The following is a 26,480-nucleotide window of genomic DNA, read 5'->3' as shown; positions in this document are numbered from 1 at the left end:
TCACTGTGTGTGTGTGTGGCAGGGGTGTTAGATAAATTCCTTAGCTAGACAGATAAGAGCAGCTGGGATCGACCCCAAATATCCCCCCACATCCCACTCCTTTGTCCTCCCCAGAAGAATCTCTGTTAGCAGTACAGGGCCTATGACACAGAATCAAGTCATTCTGATTCCACCTAGCAGAGAGCAGTGAGTGGTACACGGACACACTCTCTCCCCCCTGCTCAGCCCAACCCCACATCCCCTCCTATTATTGCAGGGATGCTGGCCAGACAATAAATTCAAATAGTGTTAAAAATAAAACAAACTCTCCTCTTCTCTCCCTCCCCCACGGTTGTGGTGCACTGGGATGACTAATTATACAAACCTCAAGGCCTGCTCTCTGGCCGGTTCCCTATTTACATGCTTTCTTCACCAGGGAGCCTTAAGTCACTTTCCCTCTGATGTGTCACTTTCATACTTGGGTCCTCCTATGCTAGCTCTAAGTGGCTGTTTGGGGGTCTCTACCCGGCCTAGGGAACAGTGCTTTGAAGTGGTCACTGGCCCTTTAAAGGTTTCATTGCCCCACTGGCTTTCAGAAAAGCTCCTCTGGAAGATACTAGGAGTCGTGGTGATACAGTAACTCCTCACTTAACAGTGTAGTTCTGTTCCTGAAAAATGCAACTTTAAGTGAAACTGTGTTAAATGAATCCAGTTTTCCCATAAGATTTAATGCAAATGTGGGGGGTTAGGTTCCAAGGAAGCTGTTTTGGCATTCTATACTGCACAGTACTGTACTGTGGTGGGGATGCGCCCCTGGCTTATCCCACACAGGCACAGCCCGCTGCAGACAATGAGGCAGGCAAGGACGCTGGGAAGTACCTTGTGCAGCAGCAGCTTCCCCCGAGAAGAACAAGCCCTAACTTTGCTGTGGGATGCTCCAGGCCTGCCTCTTCCCGTCCCTGCTCTGCTCCAGGCCTGCCTCTTCCCACCCCCACTCCACCTCCTCCCCGGAGCACGCCGCATCCTTGTTCCTCCCACTTCCTCCCAGCGCTTCCCTGCCGCCAAACAGCTGTTTGGAGGCACTTAGGACTTTCTGGGAGAGAGGGGGGGAGGAGCAGGGACGCGGCACTTCCCCGTTCCTCCCCTTCCCTCCAGTGGCAGATTTAGAGTTAGTGGGGCCCTGTGCTCAGCTTCATTCCACCCCCCCCCACCCCGCAGGGGGAGCATCCTCTCATCTCCCCTGCCCCCCCCCCCCCCGTTTTTCATTTTTTCTCTCCATTTTCCTCCTGGGGCTGGGGATGCAGGGTCGGGGAGGGAGTTAGGGTGTGGGAGGGGGCTCAAGGTGGGGGTGCAGGGTCGGGGAGGGAGTTAGGGTGTGGGAAGGGGCTCAAGGTGGGGGTGCAGGGTCGGGGAGGGAGTTAGGGTGTGGGAGGGGGCTCAGGGCTGGGGCAGGCAGGAGGTGCAGAGCACTTACCTGGGGCAGCTCCTGTTTGGTGCAGGGGGTGCGCAGGTGGCTCTGCGCAGTGAAGCACCGCCCCCATGGCCACGATTCTGGGAGCTGCCCCCCCTGGCCAGGCAGGGCCACCTGGAACGCGGGGGCTGCAGAGCCCTGGCCTGCAGCTCTAAAGCCCCTTTTGGAGTGCGGCCCTGCAAGCACGGGCCGGAGGACTCGGGAGCAGCAAGGGCAGCCACGCAGCCGGCCGGCCGGAGAGAAGCGGTGCTTTGAAGGGGAAAGTACAGCTTCTCTCCAGCCGCTGGCTGCGCGGCTGCCCCTTCTCCTCCGGCCCGCCACATTCCGAAAGCGGCTTTAGAGCTTCAGGCAGGGCCCCGGGACCCCTCAGCCCAGGGTCCTGCAGCCCCTAATGCCCCTGCCTCGCCAGGGGAGGGCAGCTTCCCTGCTCCCTCCCTCCCCAGAAAGTCCTAAGCACTGCCAAACAGCTGTTTGGCGGCGGGGGAAGCGCTGGGAGGGAGAGGGAGGAGGCGGTGAAGAGGAACTTGGGCAATGCTCCCTTGTAAAGTCGCTGCTCTTTCACAGAATCATACAAGCAGTGGACAGACCAGGCAGCCAAACCACGTTATAAGGGAGCATTGCACAACTTTAAAGGAGCACGTTCCCTAATGGAGTAGCAGCGTAACTTGGAAACAACGTTAAGCGGGAGGGCGTTAAGTGAGTTAAGTGTCTTGCTGCCCCTTCCTCTGCTGGTGCACCTCCACTCCCTGCCCTAGAGCGATCTGTCTCGGCGTCTTTCTCCAGCCTGGCCCAGTCCTTGGTCTCTTACCAACAAACTTTCGCAGGCCAGACCCATCCAGCCACAGAACCGATCTAGTCGTGTTACGCCTTCGGCGGCCCGTGGTTAGTGGCCACTTCAGATCCCAGTCGCTGTGGGTGAGTGAGTTGGGACGCCGATCGGTCAATAATACCGCGTACAATGCAGCAGAGGAGCGACTGTCCATATCCGCTGCTCCCCTGTCTAAATGGGGCCAAGCGGCAATGATGATTGCTGGCCTTGGCGCAAAAGCGCCACGGCGGATGAGGTGGGGGGAGGGGATGTGGTCGGTCAGTGGGCTGTAAATACACACTTGCAGAGCTGTGATCCACCCCGCCAGCTGGGGGCAGCATTCTGCCTGGGCGGACACGCACGCAAGGCGTAATTCAAGTAGGGGGCAGCCAACTCTTGTCACTGTATTGCGAGTCTCGCGACTTACAGCATGTCTCCGAACGCTTCGGCTCCTGGCCGCAGCTGTCTGCGCAAGCATCTCTGCTGACAAGATGGTTTAAAATGTAAATTTCTAGCCCTTGTGGCTGCTGGGAAAAGCTTGAAACTGACTTGAAGTAAAAAACAAACAAACCAAAAAGCACCCCCCCCCGGGCCCCCACCAGTAGGTGAATTAAAAAAAAAAAAAAAAAGACCCAACGTGAAACTCAGGGCGAGGGGACAAGATTTTGCTATGCAACAGCCCTGCCTCCAGATCATGACTAAAGAGTGGCAGACAAAGCCGGGAGAGGCAGCGTCTGGCAGTATCGTGGGCTCATGGCCAGCCCTGCCGTGCTTCGTCTGTTGGTGAATTGAGCGAGCTAGATCTTGCCAACTCAGCAGTGTGGTATGGATTTGTTTGCAAGGTGCTTCTTGGATGTCCAGTGGTGTGTTTTTTTTTTTCCCCCTTTCTCATCTAATAGGCTCCATCTCCTTTCTAACCAGGAAAGAAACTCCCAGCTCTTGGGAGGGGCTGTGCCCAAACTTGCAGGTGATACCATGGGCTGCCTGGCTCTCTCCGTGGCTCTGGTTTCTAGGAAGGCTGCATCATGTAAGAGAGGCGGGGAGTTTCCTGCCAGGGCTAGGAAATTCTCTGTTTGAGGCAGAGGGGGTCGTGCCATTTAAGTCTGTCCTGAACCAACCAACCAGCCAGCATAGGCAGCGTTGCCTAGTGGGCTGGGAGACTTGGGTTCTGTTCTGAGCTCTGCCCCTCCCCTGTTCTGTGTCCCCACTCCCTGCCTCACTTTCCCTAGGACACACTCTTCTCTAGCCCCTTTAGGGCAGGGCCTTTGTCTGGGCAGCACCCAGCACATGGTGGACCCCGGTCTCCGCTGGGGCCCTGTAGCTGTGACTGTAATAAACAATGGTTGGTTCCGTGCTAGCAGGGTGGGCTGTGTGTATCTGGGAATGGATGTGCTGGGGCTTGGGCCTCTGTTTCTGCCGGCAGCCAGAGCTGGGTGTCCTGGGTCAAGTTGCTGCTGCCTCTTGTGCCTCAGTTTCCCCATCTCTAAAACGAGGGTTGTGATGCTTTTGTGAAGTGCTTGAAGGCTTGTGGGTGAAATGTGCTTTATTATTGATCAAGAGGCTTGGGCCCAATGGGTGGGTGGGAAGGGGGTGGCCTGTTCCTTTAAAACCTCATCCCCATCTCCTGCTTCTCAGACCCTCACCTCCTGCTGACGCTGGTGGTGAAGGCAGCCACCTCGTCCTGTCTCCTTTAAGGGGCAGCAGCCGCTGTTCACGCTGAGGGCAAGTGCCAGGCCAGACTAGCCTTTCTGCTAAGCAGGTCTCTGCCACAGGCCAGTCAGAATCCACTGGGCTATATTTAGCAGGAGGAAGGAAGAGCCCCATCCAGGCTGGCTCAGCCCCGGGGTAGCTGACAAGAAGAGCAGGCATGTGGCAGAGAAGTCTGAACGCTGCCTTTTTCTTGCAAACCACATTACAGGGAGCTGCCCTCTCGAGCCCATTTCACACCAGGCTGCCTGTCTGTCCCTCCACTCCGGGGGGTTCTCCGAGCTCCTAGCAGAGGAGATTTTTGGTTTCATTTCTCTTTTCTTGCCCAGCTTTTTCAGAGACCGCTTGCGTCAGGCCTTGGGGTGAAATCCCACCAAAAAGCACCTTCCCGTCATGGCTGTGTGTAGAAAAGGGTTTTGTTTTGTTTTGTTCCATTCCCATGATGCCCTCTTTCTTCCACTGCCCCAGGGGGAGATCTGGGTTTTCTTCTTGGCTCTGGGGAGTGGGGTCGAATGGTTGGAGCAGTGGGAGATTGGGTGTCAGGACTCCTGGGTTTTTATCGTGGTTTAGTGCCACATCAGAGGGGAAATTGGAAGTACAGAATCTTCTCTTCTGAGCTGGGAGTAGGACTCGGGAGTCATGACTCCCCGCCCTACCTGCTGAAACCACTAGATACCACTCCCCTCCAAGAGCCAGGGTGAGAACCCAGGAGTCCTGGCTCCTTGTGCCCTGCTCTGGCTAGTAGACTACACTCCTGGGTTGTGTGACCAGCTCTGGGAGTGAGGTGCAGTGGTTAAGCAGAGGGGACCTGGAAATCAGGACTCCTGGGTTCATCTCAACTCTGCCACTGGTTCACTATATGGAAATGATCAAGTCTGTCCGTCTTTCTTTCTTTCTTGCTCATTGCCTCAGTTTCCCCATCTGTGACGTGGGGATAACAGCCCTACCTGATGGGCTGTGTGGAGAAGTATATTAAAGTTTGAGGGGCACTCAGACGTTACAGTACCAGGTAAGTACGACAGACAGACAGGGATTCCAAGGACTTTACAACATAGTTCCAGCTGGGTCCAGTGGATCAGATGCTGCACTGAGACTTGGCAGAGCTGATTCTGTTCCCAGCTTTGCCGATGACCCTGGGCAAGTCACTACCTCTCTCCCTGCCTCAGCTGCCCCTCACACTGCTGGCCTGGATTAGCTCACGAACAGTTTGGAGCAGGGCTGCGCTCTCACAAAAAGTCTGCAGCTTTCCCGTTGTCCTCAGGGTGGGGCTGGTAGATTTCTGGTGCTGGAACTGGGGCTCGGGGTTCCTTGACGACTTCTTACGATGGTTTCTATCTATCCGGGGCCTTCTGGTCTGATGGCCTCTCTCTGACTGGTAACTGTCTTGGAATCTTCCTGGTGCAGGGAACCCCCTACCCTTGTTTCCCAGGAAACCTCCACTCTCCTGTGGGTTTTTTTCTTTCCCGTTTGCAGGAATCTGGTGAAAAAGTATCTTCCGAAACGGAACACAAGAGAAGATCCAGAATCCAAGTAAGTGCCTCTGTCTATCTGATCTTGGCGCGTCATTCTCTTGAAGCTAGTTGAGAGAGACAGAATGAGAACCAAAGACTGGATGTTTTTAAGGACACAAAAGCCTGGCTAGGTATAAATGGTCCTGCCTCAGTGTGGCAGGGGATGGACTAGATGACCTTTTGAGGTCCCTGCCAGCCCAATGTTTCTATGATTCTAAGTTTAAAGCCAGACAACTTCAAGTTAGAAATAAGGCACAATGCTTTAATGGTAGGGTGATAAACCATTGGTCCAACTTCCCCAAGGAAGCAGTGGAGTCTCCATCCCTTGATCTTCAAATCCAGGCCGGCTGCCTTTCTGGAAGGTGCATTTGTGTTGGACTAACGCAAGTTATCAGGCTTGGCACAGGAGTAATTGCGTGAAATTCTCTGGCCCGTGCCCTCCAGGAGGTCAGAGGAGATAACAGAATAGCCCCTTCTGGCCTTAAACTCTATGAATTGGAATGGTTCAAGTTTCTTTAATAGATCTAAAGGCCAGAAGGGAGCATTGTCCTCTAGCCTGATGTACATAAAAGGCCAGAGAATGTCACCCTTTGGAACTCCTTGCGACAGGAAGTGGTTGAAACCAGGAATTTAGTAAGTTTCAAAAAGGGATTGGACACTTTTATGTGGGGAGCAGGAATATCCAGAGTGATCACAATTACAGCTAACGACTATTCTGGAAGGGTTATTAAACCTCAGGCATTGGGATTTAAACTGCTCTCTATTAGAGGCCAGGATGGGACTTAATGCTGGGAGCAGATTATTTTACATGGGATACAGCGGGGTTCTTACACCTGCCGTCTAGAATCCTAGAATATCAGGGTTGGAAGGGACCTCAGGAGGTCATCTAGTCCAACCCCCTGCTCAAAGCAGGACCAATCGCCAACTAAATGATCCCAGCCAGGGCTTTGTCAAGCCTGACCTTAAAAATATCTAAGGAAGGAGATTCTACCACCTCCCTAGGTAACGCATTCCAGTGTTTCACCACCCTCCTAGTGAAAAAGTTTTTCCTAATATCCAACCTAAACCTCCCCCACTGCAATTTGAGATCATTACTCCTTGTCCTGTCACCTGCTACCACTGAGAACAGTCTAGATCCAGTCTAGTGCTGGCATTGTCCGGATCCTGGACTCGATGGAGTAGACTGCCTGTCTGATGCAGTCTGGTGTATTCCTGCCCCAGGCCCATGACTTCTGATTGGCGCAGAGCACTGGAAAGGCTTCTGTGAGGGTGCAGAGATGGGCTGGAACCTCTCAGCCGGACCCCAGAAACGTCAGGAGTGTCGGGCCATTGGATTTGATCTTGTTGTTTGTTTGCCCCCCAGTTTGGGTCCGGGCTCTGCCCTTGGATGGTGGGGAAATTGACTGAGATCTGCTGCTCTCATGATATCGGCCAGAAGCGGCAGAACACTTAGCTTGCCAGGCAGCCCACCGGAGCCGGTGACCATGGCTGATCCAAACCTTCAGCCTGGATCAACCTCTGTCTCTGGCCCTAATCCAGCCCATCAGACACCCTCCTCTAACCCTCTGCTCCGCTGCCAATATCGAGACTGGCCACTTCCTTTAGAACTTTCCAGCCCAGAACTTTGCACCCCAAACGTCTTCCCCTTGCTGGGCCTGCACGAAACAGGTGGCTGTTCCATTTACAGAGAAATTGGCTACAAAACATAAATGCTGTGGCTGGGGGAAAACCCCTGTGACTTTTCCCATTTTGTCCGTGGCTTTCTTCTGTGTCTGTGACTCACCCCGCAGCAGCGGTTCCTGTGGGGCTGGACCCAGCTCCCCGCTGCAGGTGTCGTCACCCAGAGCACCGGCTCACGGCGCCGCTCAGGTCTGGCCGGGCCAAGCCCAAGCAGCACGCTGATCCCGTACGCCAGGGTGCCATGCCGGGAGCCGAGCGCTGGGCCCAGCTCCCCGGGACACAGGGGCTGCCCGAGCTGCTGCTGCTGCGGGGTGAGTGGGGATAGGGGCAGGGGCTTGCTTTCCAGGCCCACCCCCCAGCCTTGCCTCTGCACTGGGCCAGGATTACCATTGTAGTGCTGGGAGCGTTAATAGAGCTGCCAGGTGATCTGTCAATAGTAGGATGCCCCCTGCTGGCCAGTTGGAGAACTGCGCCGGAGTGTTTGCAATCGGCTGTATTGAGAGACAAGGATGTCACTATTGTGGATGAAGGAAACTGGGTTCTGGGTTTGCAAAATCTTTAGTCTCAGTGGCTTTGGATCTAAGCTCTGTTTCATTGACAGTTAAACCATCTCAAAGCTCAGATAAGGCTCCGGTTTTAGTAATGGATTTCTCTTCTCCCTGCTTCATCTAGAAAATCTAGAGTTAGAATAATAACGTTAAAAAAAAAAAGTTTTGGAAAGGATATAAAGCCTCATGATTCAAGGCATATGCCCCAGCCTTTAACTGCGGGGGGGGGGGCCGGAGACATCTTTCCCTGTCAGCAGGTTATCCTGTCATGCACTAATTGAGAGTTTCTTGCACCATCCTCTAAGGCAGCTCATATTGATTCCTAGATTAAGGCCAGAATGAACCGTTATGATTATTTTATAATAGCCACATGGGGAGAAGGTTTCCGGTAGCTGAGGCCTCTTGTTCTAGCAGAGAAAGACAGAATGAGATCTGATGGCCGGAAGATGAAGCTAGGTAGACCCCTCCAGGTACAGGTTTGGGCCAACTCATTGGAGGGATGTGGTGGATCCTCCATCACTCAAAGTCTTTGACCTTGAATCCGTGACCTCCTGCGTCCTGCAGGCTGGAGGATTCCCTCCAGAGGTAGTTGCACTGAGCCCCCCCTCACGATGGAGCGGCCTTGTGCATCATGGAGATTCCCATCTGGGCTTAGCAGAGGCGGGATCCTGGCCTAGACTGAAACCTGTTCTGATCCAGGCTGAGTTTGGAGATGCCTGGGGCAGATGAGCTGGGGGGTTGAGGGGCTGGGGGTGTATGTACTGAGCCTCTGCACCAACGACCTTCGCATGATCTTGTTGCTCGCCCCATAACTCTGCCCGTGCTCCAGGTTTTGCCAGTACCAGGCCTTCCTGCAGGTGGTGAAGGAGCTCAATGACTTTGCTGGGCAGAGGGAGGTGGTGGCGGAGAACCTGATGACACAGATCTGCATGGAGCTCTCTAAGAATGCCCAGGAGCTCAAGCAGGAGAGGAAATCGGTAACGCTTTCTCCCTCCCTGTCTTCCAGTGCAACTGTCCAGGGCTTAGTAATATCTAGAGGGGTGGGGGATGTGGATCCAGCTAAGCCCTGAGCATCCTTTGTGGCCGGGTTACATATGTGGGGTCCCCACTGAGCCTGAAGAGCTTGGGTAATGGTACCAGCCAAGTGTGCCTCTTTGCAGGGCCCACCCACTAGGGGGAAACAGCCTGCTACTGCCTTGAAGTAAGGTACCGGGGCCTTTGGCTCAAGTGGTAGAGGGAGGGTGCTTTTAGCTCCAGCGGGACCCAGGTTCAGTCCCTGCAGATGCTGCGTCCTTTGGGTGAGAATTTCGGCCAGCTCGCTGTAATGACTGACGTTCCCTCTGGGAGTTGGGGCCACCTCTGCCTTCCTGGAGGGTTTGCACGTGGCTGGACATGGGATCGGTGGGCGCATCGTAGGGTGCAGTAGTCATGCTGCTTTTGGGGAGCTTTTTTAGAATCTGGGGAACTACCAAAATTGCCGTCGTCCTGGAGAGGAGAAGGGACATGTACGTGCCCCGTGGTGCTGCTGTAATACAGCTTATAGGGGTTCAAGAGCGTCCCTGGACTGGGGCTGTCTAAGTGTTACCATAATACACCTAATAAATAGCCAACAGCAGGACATCTATCAAGGCACTATCAATGAATAACGTACAGCGCCTAGCACCATGGAGCCCTGGCCGCTACTGTAATACACCTAATGAATAAATTAGCCAACACCAGAGCGTTTTTCATCACAGCCTGAATTTTCAGAAGTGCCTAGTGATTTGGGGCCCTTGAGACTTCTTAAAGGGACCCCGACTTTTTCACTGGGGCAGGGTGCTTGGTGCTGTCTGAAAATCAGGGTCAGTTGAAGGAGTCTCAAACTTCCCAAATCTCTAGCCACTTCTGCAAATTCTTGTTGTGATGAAGAACATTCTGGTGTTGGCTAATTTATTCGTTAGGTGTATTACGGTAGAGGCCAGGGCTCCTTGGTGCTAGGCGCTGTACGTTATTCATTGGTAGTGCCTTGCCGCGCTAGGTGCGGTACAAACACAGAACAGAGAGACGGCTGAAAATCACGAGGTTCTGCTGACGTTTCTCCTCTTTGCAGCACTTCCAGGAGGGCCGGCGAGCCCAGCAGCAGCTAGAAAACTCCTTCAAGCAACTCGAAAACGTGAGTCCCGGGGAACAGGGCCAGCTGTTTACGTTCTGTTCATGCTCGCTTTGGGCCTGATCCAAGCTCTTTGGAGCCGCCGGGAGCCTTTCCGTTGGCCGCGAGGAAGCTTTGGATGGCACTCGCCAAGACCCAGCTGCACGGGTCAGCTGGTGCTTTGCAGAGAGCACAGCTGGTGGAAGGAAATGCCTTCAGGAGAATGAAAGGGGCTTTATTCAGAGGAAGTCCAGAACATGTGCAGCAAAACTGTTCTGTGGTTCGGGTGGGGGGAAGGCTGGAAGTCAGGACTCCTGGGTTCTGTTGCTAACTCAGGGAAGGCAGTGGGCTCTGATGCATGAGACCAGGGGTTCTCAAAATTCATTGAACCATGACCCCCTTCTGACAACAAAATTTACTATATGACCCCAGGAGGGGGGACTGAAGCCGAAGCGCCTCCCCCCGCACCCAGTCCCACCATCCCGGGTGCAGGGGCCAAAGCCAGAGTCCCCCGTCAGTGGGGTCTGAAGCCCACGGGCTTCAGCTCCAGGCAGGGGGCCTGTAACTTGTGCCCCGCCACCCAGGGCTGAAACCCTCAGGCTTTTGCTTTGGCCCTAGGCAGTGGGGCTCGGGCTTTGGCCCTGGGCCCCAGCAAGTCTAACGCCAGCCCTGGCAACCCCGCGAAAGTAGGGTCGTGATCCACAGTTTGAGAACTGCTGCATTAGACCAATGGGAGGTGCTGGGAGTCAGGACTCCTGGGTTCTGTTTCGAGCTCTGGGAGGGGAGTGGGGTCAAGTGGGTTAGCTGGGAGTCAGGACACCTTGGTTCCATTCTCACCTCTGCCACACACTCGCTCCATGCTTTAGGGCAAGTCCCTTAACCTTTCACTTTAGCTTCCTCCTCTGTAATGGGGGAGAGTCCCTGAGCCCCCTTCCCTGTGGTTCCCCCAAATCCTGTGGGTGGGAAGGGGCTGTGTACTCCAGCAAGGTAACGCTGGCTTGTATCCCCGCCGTCCCCCCTTCCCGCTCCCCACAGAGCAAACGCAAGTTCGAGCGGGACTGCAGGGAGGCGGAGAAAGCTATGCTGGCAGCCGAGAAGCTCGACCAGGACCTCAATGCCACCAAGGCGGACGTGGAGAAGGTTGGAACACTGCTGTCTCCTTGGCTTGAATCCCTCTAGCGTGGGCCTGTTGGGGACGGGGGAACCATCAGGCGGCATGGGAATGGGTCCAGCAGGATAGGAGGGGACCCATTGGGTGATGTAGTCCATGGGTTTTGCTAGCTGCTTCACAGATTGGTATGAAGACCAGGTTTCTGCCCCAAAGAGCTGACTATCCAGAACTGGCCGCGTTCAGAGAGGCTGCATTAGAGAAAGAGGATGGTGCCGGAGTTCAGGCTTGGAGAGATCTTGGTTCAGTTCCTGGCTCTGCCATAGACCACCCCCCCCAGCTCCAGGTGACCTTGGGCCAGTCACTTCATCTGTGCCTCAGTTTCACTCTCTCTGTGATGGGGCTAACGATCCTTCCTGAGGCTGTTCAGGCTGACCTCTCAGGGGCCGTGTCTGCAGCACCTGGCACGATGCAGGGCACCCCCCTCCCAGCCTTACCAGGGGGTGCAGTGATGGGGGGGCGGGGGGGTTAACTGTATGGTGCAGGGGAGAAGAGCAGGTGGGAGAGAGGCCCTCTCCAGGGCTTGCTATTGAGGATGGGGAATTTGCCCCCGGCCCAAGGTTTGGATACAAGGGATTCCCTGGGCTGCGTCTGCCCCCGGGGACGGAGCTGGGCCTGGTGTGATGATCGCTCTAACCCTGGCAGGCGAAGCAGCAGGCCAATCTGCGCAGTCACATGGCGGAGGAGAGCAAGAACGAATACGCCTCCTTCCTGCAGAAATTCAACCGGGACCAGAGCCAGTTCTACTTCCTGGAGATGCCGCAGATCTTCAATGTAAGCCCCTCCCCTTGACTATAAGCTCCTCCCCATCAATATAAGCCCCTTCTACTTAATCTTAGCCCTGCCTCCTCCTTTCTGTCCTTCCCTTCTTTTTCTTTCCCTCTTCATGCCAGTTATACCAATATAATAATGATTTCTAGCTCTTATCTGTGGATCTCAAAGCCCTTCACAAAAGGTATCATTATCCGTGTTTTACAGATGGGGAAACTGAGGTATAGAGAGGGAAAGTGATTTTTCCCAAGGTCACCAAGCAGGCCAGTGGCAGAGCCAAAAATAGAACCTAGGTCTCCGAGGCCCTGTGCAGTGCTCTAACCACTAGGCCAGGTTTTGACATGTTAGCAGAGTCCTGGCCCATGGCTTGGACTCCCGTGCTTGGTGCTGTCTAAACACGGATCAAGTTGTCGTCACTGCCTCAGACAGCTTCCAGCCTAAGTAAGGAAATAGCTAGATGGGAATAGAACAGCCTGTGCGCTATGGGGAGTTGTGATGCTTTCACTACATAGCTTTTGTGTGTGAATCTTGGGAAGGTCCTGGTCTCGTAGCCTGCGGAACTCACTGCTCAAGGATGGCAAAGTACACACGTGAGGAAAAGTATTTCTTCCTCATCTACTAAAACTGAAAGGTGGAAAATTCAAAACACATATCCCATTGCTCTTGTGTTGTGGGAACAGCCCTACCCGATCTTCCCTTCTCAATCTCACCCATTATTGTGTGGATTTCTGTGGGGTCGGTCTCATCCCCAAGGTAAACAACTCTAGCCTTTTTCAATCAAACTAGCTGCCCGTCCAGCATATAGGACTCCTGGGTCCTATATCTGGCTCTTCCACTGGCCTGCTGCGTGACTTTAGGCAAGTCATGCCCCCTCTCTGTGCCTCTGTTTCCCCATACGTGAAATGGGGATAATGGCACTGACCTCCTTTGTAAAGCACTGGGAGATCTGTGGATAAAGCACTTTATAAGAGCTGGGTATTAATAATAATAATTAATAATAATTGTAGTCTTTTCCAGGGCTTTTATCATTCTCACTGTTTTCTGCTCCCTGCCCCTTGCAGAAGCTGCAGGAGATGGACGAAAGGCGGACGGTGCGGCTGAAGGAAGGCTACGGCATCTTCTCCGAGACTGAGCGGCAAGTCATGCCCATCATCGGCAAGTGCCTAGACGGCATGAAGGCAGCGGCCGACTCAGTGAACGAGAAGAACGTGGGTCCTGCAGTCTCTTTAAATGTAGTGCCCCAGGAGTGGAAAGCCCATTGGAGTTGCTACAGCACCTGCCGTCCAATAGGAAGGCAGACCTCCCCCCCCCAAGTAGGCGGGGCTAACTGGGTGGGATCCAGGTGTCATAACCTCCACCCTCCACTAGGGGCCCCGGGCCAGCATGGGGGCAGTTTTGCTTTTACTTCACCTGGAGGAGTTAAGTCAGTCTGGCCCCAGATTGCAAACCCAGAGGGATTTGTGGGTATTTGTGTCCTAGGGAATGGGAAAAGGACCCAGGCATCCTGACTCCAACTCACCCTGCTCTAACCACCACACCTGCTCCTCTTGCAGACCCAGGGAGTCAGGACCCTGCGAGGGGAGTGGGGTCTAGTGGAGGGGGGATAGGGCTGAGAGTCAGGATGCCTGGGTCCTATTTGGACTTGTGTCCGTGGATAGAATAAGGATTGGCGTCCGATCTGTAGAGATCAATGTGGAGCGGGGGAAGAGCCCATTTCAAGGAGCTGGAGCCCAGCCCTACGTGCAAGTGTTTCTGGGGAGATGGGAACGCTGCAGTGAGGAGGAGCGGGCGCTAGGTGGGGAGGGTAGCAGCTCTGGTTCTCCCGGCGGTGACGCCCTCCCCCTCGCCCCACCACCGGCAGGACTCCCAGGTGCTGATCGAATTACACAAGTCCGGCTTCGAGAGGCCGGGAGACGTGGACTTCGAAGACTTCAGCCAGCCTATCAACCGCACCTCTTCGGACAGCAGCCTGGGGACGCCCCGGGGCACCCTGGATGGCCGGCTGGACCCCCGCCTGCTAGGCAAGAATAAAGGGAAGCGCTGGCTCTTCAGCAAGAAGAATAAGGTAGGAACTGGCAGTAAGGCCCTGAGTCACTGGCTCTGGGCGCTGCTCGGGCTGGGGCAGCTCAGCCTGGCTGGAACTGGGAGCGGGACCTTGCGGTCGAAGCACTGAATTGGAAGTCAGGACTCCTGGGTTCTAGTCCCCTCTCGGGGGTGCGGGTCAGGACTCCTGGGTTTTAGTCCCAGCTGTGGCAGGTGAGTGGGGGGTGAGTCTAGTGGCTAGAGCAGGGGGGCTGGGAGTCAGAACTCCTGGGTTCCGTTCACAGCTCCGGGAGTCCTGACTCCCAGCCCCACTCCCCTCCCGGAGTTGTGACTAGCACCCACGAGTCCTGACTCCCTGCCCTAACCACTAGACACCCCCCCCCACCTCCTACACTACCAATTGGCATGAGCCCGTCCATATCTCCTTCTGCCCCTTTGTCTAGCCTACTAGCTATGCAGAGGGGCAGGTGCTACCAGGCACCGGTCCTGGGCCACATCCCTTATCAACTGTAGAGGAACAGCTGCCATATGCAGTTCTGGGGGCTCTGGGCCTCGGCTGCTGCCCCCCCCCCCCGGCCCGAGCGCTGCTAAGATGCCCGGGTAGCTAGTGGCCTGCAACCCCCTTTGCTGCAGGCTACGCCCCCGTTTGACCCCGGTCTGTGATCGTTCTCCCTGGCTGCATCTTCCTGCCTATGCATGATGCCATAAAAGAGCATTAAGCCCCTGTCTTTCTCGAGTGCTGGTCGGGTGTGAGCCAGCGAGGCTGAGATGCTAATAATAATTAACCAGTTCTGGAGCACAGGCTGCAAATCAGCCAGCATGAGCCCCTCTCTTTCTGTCTCCTCCACTGCTGGCCCTGCCCAGTCCTCTTGTCCTCCATGAGTCACATCCGAGGCACCCCTCCCTCCCGCGCCCTAGGAGAGCAGCCTTGGGAACATGCTGTTCCAACAAGGAATCTTGACCTGGCTTTTACGCCAGGTTAGAGCTCTTGGGGCAGGGAGGGGGTGGGTGTGTTTTTTTGCATCTTGGTTCTGGGATCCCTGAATAACTGAGGCTGTTTATTAATAACCTGCCCCCCCCCACCCCACCCCCCCGCCACACACACACACGCTCCCCTGTGGAATGGGTCAGGATCAATGATGGCCATGCTCCAGGACAGCTCTCTCTTGTCTGTGGGATCCTTTTCAAAATAATAATAAAAAAAACTCGGTCTCCCAACACGCCCGGTTTAGCAAGAGGCTTGTTAGCAAAAGCAGGTCACAGCCACATGCGTCTCAGCCCTTTGAGACCCGCCCCCCAGGGTCACGTCTGTGTTTGTAGGATTTCTCTTCCGTCCTCTTCCCCCATGTGTTACCTGTGTCCTAACCCCCATGTCCCGTCTGTACTGTGCAGAACAGAGATCACCCCAGATCGCACTGGTCAGGGTGGCCACAGCCTTGGGTTTTGTTTTTTTTCTCCACCTTCCTCTGCAGCGTGGAGTGTGAGTCGGTTTATCTGGGTTTATCTCACTTAATTCCCTGCCGACGCAGGGCCCCAGGGAGGGGTCCCTCCGATTCTCTGCCTGCGGCATGTGTGTGTTTAGTCTCTAGTGGGCTGTATTTGGCCTATTGGCTTTAGTGGGCAGGTGCTGGGTGGGTGACACAGGAGGTCAGACTAAGGCCAGAACGGAGCCCCGATCCGAACCGCTGACCTGGTTGTCCTCTGAGCTCTGCTCCCCCGCGTCACGTTTGTCCTTTGCATGCTCCATCTTCCTCCAGCGTCCACATTCTGGCTGCATTCTCCCCTTTCCCCTTGTACATCCTGGCCTGCGTGGGAGGCTAGCGCAGGCTGCTGCTCTGAGGAAGGGACATGTTTCTGGCAGAGAAATCCTTGGGGATGGGGGCAATGGTGCGGTCAGCTCCCTTCGGCTTTTCTGGGCTTTTCTATAACTCCCACTGAGGCTCGTCACAATTTGGGGCAACGGCGGCGGTCCCCTTTCTGCAGGGAGCCCCGAGTCTCGCTCTCTTCTGCCGGGGGGAGTCCCGGCTGCACGGTTCCCTGCCTTCGCTGTGCGTTTCCTAGCAAGGACAGCCCTGCTGAGAACGGAGGGATTGCTTCAGATCTGTGTTACACCTTCATGCTTAAGATAAAGAGCATTACAGAGAGAACCTCTATGAACAATAAAAGAACCCATACGCCCGCTAGCGAGCGAGCTCCCCCGGTATCACCCTGCCCTACCCATTCCTTTGCGGTTCCTCCGCACTTCGGCTCCCAACAGCCCCCCCGCCTTAGGAGGCCTCTGTCAGTCAAGTCCTTTCAAGGCTCCCTGAGGATCTGGCCCCTCCGTGGACCAGTCCGTTGGCTGGATCAGAAAGAAGGCTCTGATCTAGCTAGAACCCTGGCTTTTATCCAGATCGTCTCTTCCTGGTCTATGGAGAATCCGGTTTGAACAGGGACATGGATGCCTCCCCAGGTGGCCAACCGAGTTAATTAGCATTCCCCCTCCCTCTTAGAGAAGGTACACCCCATGCACACCCAGCCCGGTGCATTTTCATACAGCGCTCCCCCAAGGTATGAACTCTTAACACAGAGAAGTGCAGCTTCATTCAGGAAAGTTTCTCTTCACTTTGTCCAGGATATTAGGGGTTACTGTAAGTCTGTCACAGGGCTGTCCCGTCTCTCCGATGCTGGGGATCCTGGAGCTGCTGTCTAGTGAAAGATGGTTTGGAGGCCCCATTTGGTCACGCAGTGCATAAAGACAGGTTTCAGAGTGGCAGCCGTGTTAGTCTGTATCAGCAAAAAGAACGAGGAGTCCTTGTGGCACTTTAAAAACTAACAACTGTATTTGAGCATAAGTTTTCGTGGGCTAAAGCCCACTTCATCAGATGCATGCAGTGGAAAACACAGTAGGAAGATACACATACACACATATATATATGAAAAAATGGGGGTTGCCATACCAACTCTAACAAGACTCATCGATTAAGATGGGCTATTATCAGCAGGAGAAAAAAAAACTTTTGTAGTGATAATCAGGATGGCCCATTTCAAACAGTTGACAAGAAGGTGTGAGTAACAGTAGAGAAACAGTGTGTTTCTTCACTTCAGCAGGTGGGTATTGTAGTTGTAAGAATGCTCAATAGAGATCTTGTAGGTGTTTGTCCCTGTCTGAGGGGTTGGAGCAAATGCGGTTGTATCGCAGAGCTTGGCTGTAGACAACGGATCATGTGGTGTGGTCTGGGTGAAAGCTGGAGGCATGTAGGTAGGAATAGCGGTCAGTAGGTTTCCGGTATAGGGTGGTGTTTGTGACCATCACTTATTAGCACTGAAGTGTCCAGGAAGTGGATCTCTTGTGTGGACTGGTCCAAGCTGAGGTTGATGGTGGGATGGAAATTGTTGAAATCATGGTGGAATTCCTCAAGAGCTTCTTTTCCATGGGTCCAGATGATGAAGATGTCATCAATATAGCGCAAGTAGAGCAGGGGCATTAGGGGACGAGAGCTGAGGAAGTGTTGTTCTAAGTCAGCCACAAAAATGTTGGCATACTGTGGGGCCATGCGGGTACCCATAGCAGTGACACTGACTTAAAGGTATACATTGTCCCCAAATGTGAAATAGTTGTGGGTGAGGACAAAGTCACAAAGTTCAGCCACCAGGTTTGCTGTGACATTATCGGGGAATTCCACCATGATTCTGCCTTTGAGGAATTCCACTATGATTTCAACAATTTCCATCCCACCATCAACCTCAGCCTGGATGAGTCCACACAAAAGATCCACCTGCTGAGGTGAAGAAACAGATTGACAGAGCAAGAAGAGTACCCAGAAGTCACCTACTACAGGACAGGCCCAACAAAGAAAGTAACGGAACGCCCCTAGCCATCATCTTCAGCCCCCCAACTAAAACCTCTCCAGCGCATCACCAAGGATCTACAACCTATCCTGAAGGACGATCCATCACTCCCACAGATCTTGGGAGACAGGCCAGTCCTCGCTTACAGACAGCCCCCCAACCTGAAGCAAACACTCACCAGGAACTACACACCACACAACAAAAACACTAACCCAGGAACCTATCCTTGCAAGAAAGCCCGTTGCCAACTGTGTCCACATATCTGTTCAAGGGACACCATCATAGGGCCTAATCGCATCAGCCACACTATATCAGAGGCTCGTTCACCTGCACATCTACCAATGTGATATCTGCCATCATGTGCCAGCAATGCCCCCTGCCATGTACATTGGCCAAACTGGACAGTCTCTACATAAAAGAATAAATGGACACAAATCAGACATCAAGAATTATAATATTCAAAAACCAGTCGGAGAACACTTCAACCTCCCTGGTCACTCAATTACAGACCTAAAAGTCACAATTCTTCAACAAAAAAACTTCAAAAACAGACTCCAAGGAGAAACTGCAGAACTGGTAAATAGTTTGCAAATTAATTCCATTAACTTAGGCTTGAATAAAGACTGGGAGTGGATGGGTCATTTCACAAACTAAAAACTATTTCCCCATGCTAATTTTCCCCCTACTGTTACTCACACCTTCTTGTCAACTGTTTGAAATGGGCCATCCTGATTATCACTACATAAGTATTTTTCTCCTGCTGATAATAGCCCACCTTAATCGATGAGTCTCGTTAGAGTTGGTATGGCAACCCCCATTTTTTCAGTGTGTGTGTGTATCTTCCTACTGTATTTTCCACTGCATGCATCTGATAAAGTGGGCTTTAGCCCACGAAAGCTTATGCTCAAATAAATTTGTTAATCTCTAAAGTGCCACAAGTACTCCTCGTTCTTTTTGCAGTGCATAAAGGGGACTTAATGTGGGTGGAGAAGACCCTGTTCAGGGACCTCCCAGGCCAGCGTGGAGCTGGCATAAGGGCCTGCCCCCCAGCATACTGGGGACATGGCCAGCGTGATCCACGCTATGGCTTTTTCCGCTGCCTGGGACCTATGGGAAGCAGAGAGTAAGTTAGAGCAGCCCTCAGGAAGGACGTTGAGCAGGAGAAGGGGGCGGGGAAGGGCTGAGTGAAGCCCAATTGGTTAGTAGGCCAAGTACCCCCTCCTGCTCCAGATCTGGCCGGCCAATCAGCAAAGCTGGATGGGGACTCCCCGCTTATGGCAGCCTGTAGAAAAGGACCTGGGCTCTAGCACTCTGCACGCCGAGCCACTACTACGCCCCAGGCTCCGTGGGCCTCCCTGGGTGTGCTGGGCCCATTTCACAGGCACTGCTGGCCGGGTCAAGTTTTCCCTCCCTCACCCACCCCAGAGGGAACTTCTTGCTCTCCTCGTCTCGCGCCTGTTTCATAGCCAAGCCGCTTGCTGCTTCGCTTTGTGCATGCGCTAAAAACTCCTACCTGGCAACACGCAGACATCGATGCTCGGCGCCCTGCGTCCGCCCAGGAGCGGGGTGGCATGGGGGAAAACCCGAAGGGGTCTCCCCTGTAGGAGGTAGCCCACGGGTGGGAAACCCAAGCTGTGGTTTGGATCTGGGGTTTCTGGCTTGGGGCCCTATTTCCCCTCTGCCAGCAGGGGTATAAAAATAGCATCTCGCCTCTTCTCACCCCTGGAGCTGCAGTGGGGGTAGGGCACATTGTGCCATGCGGCAAGCAGGGGGCATTGGTGCCATGCAGGGGTGGGTAAGGAGGGTGACGAGATAAGGAGGCCTAGGGAACATATATCCAAGGCAGAGACTCTAGGGCATCAGTCCCCACCCCCTGATTAGCCATGTGTTCCCATGAATGCTTCCTGCAGACCCTCACCCTTCTATCCTGCCTTCAGATTTCCACACCCCTCTCCTTTCCCCCCTCCCCCACTCCAGCTGAGGTAGGTGACCTCTGGGGTGAGGGTGCATCAGTTAACCAAAAGCTCCCTCTATGGGGGGATATGTCATGGGGTGCAAGGCACTCAAGAAGGTGGGGGGGAGTTATCACATGGAAGGATCCCTATGGAGGGACTAATAGCTTGCTGTAAGGGGTGGGGTAGGGGAATGGATATTCCCCCCACACCCTGGCAGGGGTTTGCTAAAGGGAATGAGACCAACTGTCCACACTGAAGCTGGCAGGAATTTAGGCCCGGATCCAGCGAAACGCTTCAAGCTGCCCTAGCTGGGGGGGGCCTGTGATGGGAAGGGAGGTAGGCTGAGAGAGTGAGATGAGGGTGTGTGTGGGGGGGTTATACACAGGCCTGTAGGAGCAAAGCCGCCTCTGGTTTAGCAGACAAGGGACCTTCATGTTGCTCACCTCCTGCTGTAACATGTCCCCCTCCCCAAGTCTCCTTACCATCTCCCATGATGCATTATGGTCTCCCCTCTTTGTGAGGGTAGGTGGTGCATCATGGGAGACATGAACAAAGTTCACTTTTCCCACCAAAGTGCCCCTCTACCAAGAGAGGAAGGTGGGAGCCGAAAGCCAGGTCCTCTTGTCGGTGTCAAGCTTCCCAGTCACATGGGTGCGAGGAAGGGCCAAGGGTGCAGGGTGGGGCCTGATCCATGGTGTCAGTCACACCCCTGGTGCAGGATGGGACCCCAAGGGTTTAAAACAGGCATATTTCCAAGGGTCTTAGGGGAATTAGGCACCCAAAGTCCTTTGTCTTCCCATGGGACTCGGGTCCCTTTAGGATCATTTGAACAATACCTGGCCTTGAAAGGGTTCTGAGCCTAATCCCCTTCCCTTCGCTGCTGGGATTCTCTACACGTGGGAGACAGCCAAAATGAGTGGTGGGCCTCCCCCTCGCTGCCCCCGGCTGGTGGGTTGTGATGGTGCAGCTTGTCCTGACCCCTCTCCCCTTTATTCCCTGTGCTGCGTTGGGGTTTTTTTTTGTGTGTGTGCGTGCCTGTTTATTTTCTTACAGAGTTCTCTCCATTGTGTGTCCCCATGTGTTCTGTTGTCCCTTTGTCTGTCCCTAGCTCCCACCCCCTCCCCTCTCCCCGGTGATCTCTGCCCCTCCTCCTTCCTCCTCGTCTGCCACCAACGGACCTCCATCCCCCAAATTCACCCGGGACCCTCTGTCTTACTGTCTGAATGAGATCAATAAGACAGTCAAACCCCGCATCGCCTCCTTCCGCAGCCTCAAACGGGGGGTAAGTTTTGTGTCTTGTCTTTTGCTTTGTACCAAGCCGGGGGAAGTTGCTGCTGTTATGAAGGGCACCTGCAAAGAGAGAAACACAGCGGGGCTGTGCAGGAAGGAGGCTTAAAGGTTTTTTTTGGTTTTGTTTTTTTTAAAGGCCCTATTGCATCTACTTTGGCTTTCTGGCAAACCCCCCCCTGAAAATGGAACTATTCAGAAATGCTACCGTAGTGCCTCCTGGGAGCTGTAGTTCACGTGCCTTATGAGCCCATTGTCCTCTGGACCAGGCTCCCTGGTTGGACAGCACCTCCCATAATGCACCATGGTGTGCCCTCTTTGTAAGGAGAGGTGGTGCATCATGGGAGATGCAGTCCCATCAGGAGCCGAGCTCACAAAGGAGAACAGGAATATGCAGTTCGGTTGCTTCATGTCCCTGTTCTCCGCTGTGAGCTCGGCTCCTGATGGGACTGCATCTCCCATGATGCGCCACCTCCCCCTACAAAGAGGGCAGACTGTGGTGCATTATGGGAGATGTAGCCCGCTGAAGGAGCTTGACAGAGACTAACTGAACTACAACTCCCAGGAGGCACCGCGGCAGCATAGTCAAATCTAAATGCGTTGGGTTTCAGGTCTTTGTTTTGCTCAATGAGAACATCAGATCTTTCTGCCCAAAGCAGATGCGTTTCCCCAAATCCAAGTTTTTCCCATAAAAATTCAGTTTCCATGGGAATTTTTGCCCAGCCCCAGCACACACCCAATTATTTCTTATTTTACTGGTCACTTCTTAAACCCCCATGTTCTCGCTCTTTTCCACGTAGCTCCAGCCTCCCTTGCATGGTACAGCAGTCAGTGCTTCCACCCATTTCAAAAACATCAGCTCCCCAGACATGCGCCTTCCTTCCAGTCTTCCTAGCCCAGCCCTTCGCCTGCCCCTCACAGCACCATATTCCACCTTGTTCTGCCCATCCAAACCAGGAGCTGCCCCTTTTGCATCCTCCAGCCAGGAGCATTTGCAGCCTCCGCTCCTGTGCCACATCAAACCCCAAGCCGTCCCTTGCTTTCCAGGCTTCCCTTCTGTTGCCTTCTCCTGTTAGGAAGCTGCATTTGCTGCTTGGGGTACAGACTCTGTGGGGGTGGGGTCAAGCCCCAGTCAACATCAAACCGTTTCCTGTTCTAAATGAACCATTGCAAGGCAGGAGACCAAAGACCCAATCTAGCAGCCAATTTCTCATCTCCTCTCTCCCTCTCCCCCGGCACCTCTTCCCTCACCACCTCCGGGATTCCCAGGACGTAGGAGCACCTCCACAAACCAGGGCTTGCCCACATGGCTTTCACCCTCCATGCCGCGGGGGGGGGGGGGGGGGGGCCCTGACTCTGCCAGGCTGAGGGCACGTGGTTATTGTGCCAAGATCCCAGTGTGTTTCGCTTTAAAATAAATAAATAAAAAAATAAAATCACAGATGTCTTTGCTTGGTGCTGCCTTGGCAAGGGGTGGAAATTAGGTGCTCTCCAACTGAGTAACTGTGTCGTGTGAATAAAAGTATTGCCAGGCTGGACCACGGTCCAGCTAGTAGCATCTCGAGCGGCGCCTGATGCTTCCGAGGACCTGGCCTCGATGGGCTGATCTTTGCTCTGCCTGGGCCTGGTTACACGGGGCTGTAGTGCTGCATACCGCTGTCCAAGGCCTGTCCACCAAGTGACTTGCCGGAGGGCCACCCGGGTCTCCTGAGTCCCAGCTCAGTGCTGGGTTTCCCCCGTAGCCGGAACTGCTGGGGCGGATGCTGTGAGCTGTCTCCTCCTCCACGGGCTGAGGGTTCTGCAGCCGGGATCTTAACCCTCCGTGCTGCTGGTGGAGGCCGAGATCCGGCCCGCGTTGGTGTAAAGCTGCAGGGCCGTGGCTGGTGTCTCCCTGACAGCTAGGTGCCAAGCGCTCTTCGCTGCACAACCCTAGATCTCCGGATCCCGGCCACTGCTGCAGAACGGCCTCGTGCAGCGTCTTGCCCTGCTTCCAAGGGCTGTCCCGATCCTGCTAGGTACCGAGCTCTCCCAGTGACCAGTGAAGGTTGAGGAGGCCCGGGCCCTCAGAGAGGGACACGCACGTTCCCCTGGCACTGGCCAGCGTCTTGCAAGTCAGGGCAGGGGCTGTCGGCAGCCCCTGCAACCCATGGTGTGAAGGAGTCGGGGGCCACGGGGGTGGGGGGGTGTTTCATCATGAAGGGAACTGATGTATCCTTTTCTTCCCCTTCCCGCCGCCAGCCTGTGATCACGGAAGATTTCAGCCACTTGCCGCCGGAGCAGAGGAGGAAAAAGCTGCAGCAGAAGATCGAGGAGAGGACCCGGGAGCTGCAGAAGGAAATCGACCAGAGGTACAAGCGCACGGTGCCTTTTGGGTGTCTCCTGTCTTTGTTCTCCTCCTCTGGTGGCGGCTCGCCTGCTGGACTACCTCTTCCATGAGGCTTCACGGACAGGGACTCCCGCAATGCACCACCCCTCCCTTCTCCAGGCTCTTAGTCCCTGAGGGTTTATCCACAGTCTGGCCTCCTGCTGCAGTGAGTTCTGTAGATTGCGCACAATAGGGAAAAGCTATTTCCACATAGCGTGTGCGCTTGAACTGTAATCACTCCTTCAAATAATCATTGTACAGTGACCCCAAGCGAGATGGGCAGCCCCATTGTGCCAGGCGCTGGACGTGCATTGTGAGAGCCAGTCCCTGCCCCAGTTTGTCTAGTCTAAATAGACCAGGGTAGGATGGGAAAACAGGAGGAGGAGAAATGATTTCCCCCAGGTCAGGGGCACAGCCAGTAATTGAAAAGAGACTAAGGGGGGGTGTGATAGAGGTCTATGAAATCGTGACTGGTGCAGAGAAAGTGACTAGGGAAGTGTTATTTACTCCTCATAACACAAGAACTAGGCAGCAGGTTTAAAACAAACAAAAGGAAGTGCTTCTTCACGCAACGCACAGTCAACCTGCGGAACTCCTTGCCAGAGGATGTTGTGAAGGCCAAAACTAAACGGGGCTCAAAAAAGAACTAGATAAGTTCCTGGAGGATAAGTCCATCCATGGCTATTAGTCAAGATGGTCAGGGATGCAACCCCATGCTCTGGGCATCCCTAGCCTCTGCTTGCTGGAAGTGGATGACAAGAGTTTAATCACTTGATAATTGCCTGTCCTGTTCACTGCCTGTGAAAGGTCGGGTGTTGGCCACTGTCAGAAGACCGGATACCGGGCAAGATGGACCACTGGGCTGACCCAGTGAGGCCATTCTGATGTTATGTAGCTCCTAGTCCAGTGCCCTATCTGTTAGGAAGAACTCCTTCCCCTTGTTCTCTCTATATGCAGGAGGATATAAAGGGAGGGAACCAATCAGTTTTCATCCTACAATTTGCATTCAGATCTCTTTGCCAGAAGGCAGAAGTTTTGTGTGTGCTGTCCCTTTAAATTCCTTCCCCGAACTCTTTCCCCCCCCCCACGCTTTCCCCCCAGAGATGCCTTAAACAAGATGAAGGACGTGTACCAGAAGACGCCCCAGATGGGCGATCCCGCTAGCCTGGAGCCAAAGATCTCGGAGACCCTCAGCAACATCGAGAAGCTGCGCCTAGAAATCCAGAAGTACGAGGTAAGGGGGGAGTGCGGGGGTCACAAGGTGGGGTTACCTCTGACACGCTCCCCAGGCCCCTTTGGGAATCCACGCATCTGGCTCTGCTGTCCTGCCATCTGTGGCTCCAGACACACGCGATGCCCGGTGTGTCCGGCCAGTCCTTCCTTTGAACCGGTTCAAAGTGCGGTAAAGCCATAAGGGATGTCTTTATCGCCCTCTAGTGGCCGAACCCTGTAACAGCACCTCACTCTTCTCGAGCGCTTTTCATCTGTGGAGCTGCGTTATCCCCATGTTACGGCGGGGGAAACTGAGGCAAAACACAGGGGAAGTGACTTGCCCAGGCTGACCCAGCAGGCCAGTGTCGGAGCTGGGAATAAAACCTAGATCTCCTGAGTCCCTGGCTAAGTGTTCTATCCACTAGGCCACGCTACTCTGCATTTAAGGCCTCATCTACACTAGCAAGTGGACGCTAGGAAGCCTACTCTTAGTGTAGACGCAGTTGACGCAGCTTGTAGTGGCAGAAGAATGCTTTCGATAGGGTAGCGTCTACTGGTTCTCCAAGCGAAATAAGCGACATTGGCAATAGCATTTGTATATTGCAATAAGAATGTAAAAAATCACACCCCCTAACCGATATAAATACATGGTCAAAATTGTCTGGTCCCCAGCACAATGTGCTCCAGGTCCACTCATTGTCCATTGTCTTACTGAGAGATTCTAAGTATTTTAGGTCCTTATCTGGTCCCGGTCACAGGTGCAGCTGAGCATCGCACCATTTCTAGTGTATTTATCCTCCCAGGGCAAAGCTGTTATCCCCATTGTACAGATGGGGAGACTGAGGCACAGAGAAGCTAAGTGACAGGAAGTCTGTGGCAGAGCAGGGACTTGAACCTGGGACTTAAGTCTTAGGCTAGTGCCCTATCTGCTGCACCGTCCTGCTTCTGTAAGGCGTAGTGGGGTCCCACTCAGATTAGAAGCTATTTGGGGCAAGGACCAGCATCTTGTTCTGTGTTCGTGCAGCACCTAGCACAGTGGAGACCTAGGCCATGACTGGGGTGCCTAGGCACTATCGTAATACACCTAATAAATAATTTCAGAGTAACAGCCATGTTAGTCTGTAGCTCACGAAAGCTTATGCTCAAATAAATTGGTTAGTCTCTAAGGTGCCACAAGTACTCCTTTTCTTTTTGCTAATAAATAATGTACAGCACCTAGCACAACGGAGACCTGGGTCATGACTGAGGCTCCTAGGCATTACCCACAATATGAATAATATCAAAAGATGAGAAAATATCTTAAACCAGGCAGAGACCCTACAAATAATGGTGTCACGACTGCATTGGTTCTTAGGTTAGGTGTCCTTATGACTCAAAGGCTGCTGGTTTGATTTATGAGCAGCTGAGTCAGACCTAAGTTATTCTGGGGTGAATCGTGTGTAACCCAGTGTCCAGTATCGTTTCATTCACAGAAACAACCTGGGCCTTCAGTCGCTTCCTCTTTCTCAAGCGACGAACGTTACACTAGACAAACCTGTTAAAAGGCTCTGCCCAGTTTCCTTATTCGCTAAGGAAGTTATTCTCGGCCACCGGTTTATTTTATGAATGAGTCGGCTGAGTTTGCATAACCTGATAAAAGCTCAGGTCGTGGCACCTTCCCCCGCCCCTTCCTCCGGTGATTCAGACCCTCTTGGGTGTGTCCTGTTCCTACAGTACATACATAGCCCATGTCTCAGCTACAGTCCCATCCTGCCCACTCCAGTATCAAACTCGCTGGGAGGCAGGACTCCTGGGTTCTATTTGCAGCTCTGGAGGAAGTGGCAGAGGCGATGCTAGCCCATTGGGGGCCCTCAACGGGAATATTTTTTGGGGGAGCCCCCCCATTGCCCCTCACCCACCTCCTAAAACTACGAATGGTATTTCCATAACTATACCAACACACTTAACTGATAAGCTTGTTAAATAGGGTGAATGGTATTTTGGGGGTAATACTAAAGCGGGTCCCCCGTGAGCCGT

General features: G+C 53.8%; 1 protein-coding gene across 4 annotated transcripts in view; it reads left to right on the top strand.

Moving 5' to 3' along the window:
* TRIP10 (thyroid hormone receptor interactor 10) overlaps window positions 1–26,480 on the top strand; it is a 72,307-nt gene that overhangs the window by 42,106 nt on the left and 3,721 nt on the right. Inside the window, exons 3-12 of one of the 4 annotated variants that reach the window (XM_073319006.2) lie at window positions 5,439–5,495; window positions 8,534–8,681; window positions 9,794–9,856; window positions 10,868–10,972; window positions 11,646–11,774; window positions 12,833–12,979; window positions 13,633–13,836; window positions 20,709–20,882; window positions 23,126–23,235; window positions 24,354–24,486. In XM_073319006.2, the coding sequence (XP_073175107.1) occupies window positions 5,439–5,495; window positions 8,534–8,681; window positions 9,794–9,856; window positions 10,868–10,972; window positions 11,646–11,774; window positions 12,833–12,979; window positions 13,633–13,836; window positions 20,709–20,882; window positions 23,126–23,235; window positions 24,354–24,486 (1,270 nt within the window). The remainder of the gene's footprint in view (window positions 1–5,438; window positions 5,496–8,533; window positions 8,682–9,793; window positions 9,857–10,867; window positions 10,973–11,645; window positions 11,775–12,832; window positions 12,980–13,632; window positions 13,837–20,708; window positions 20,883–23,125; window positions 23,236–24,353; window positions 24,487–26,480) is intronic. The other 3 variants (XM_073319007.2, XM_073319009.2, XM_073319010.2) reach the window with 3 other exon arrangements.

Source organism: Lepidochelys kempii, chromosome 20, assembly GCF_965140285.1.
Source record: "Lepidochelys kempii isolate rLepKem1 chromosome 20, rLepKem1.hap1, whole genome shotgun sequence".
In the NCBI taxonomy this organism is placed as follows: domain Eukaryota; kingdom Metazoa; phylum Chordata; order Testudines; family Cheloniidae; genus Lepidochelys; species Lepidochelys kempii.
This window is presented reverse-complemented; position numbering and strand designations above follow the sequence as displayed.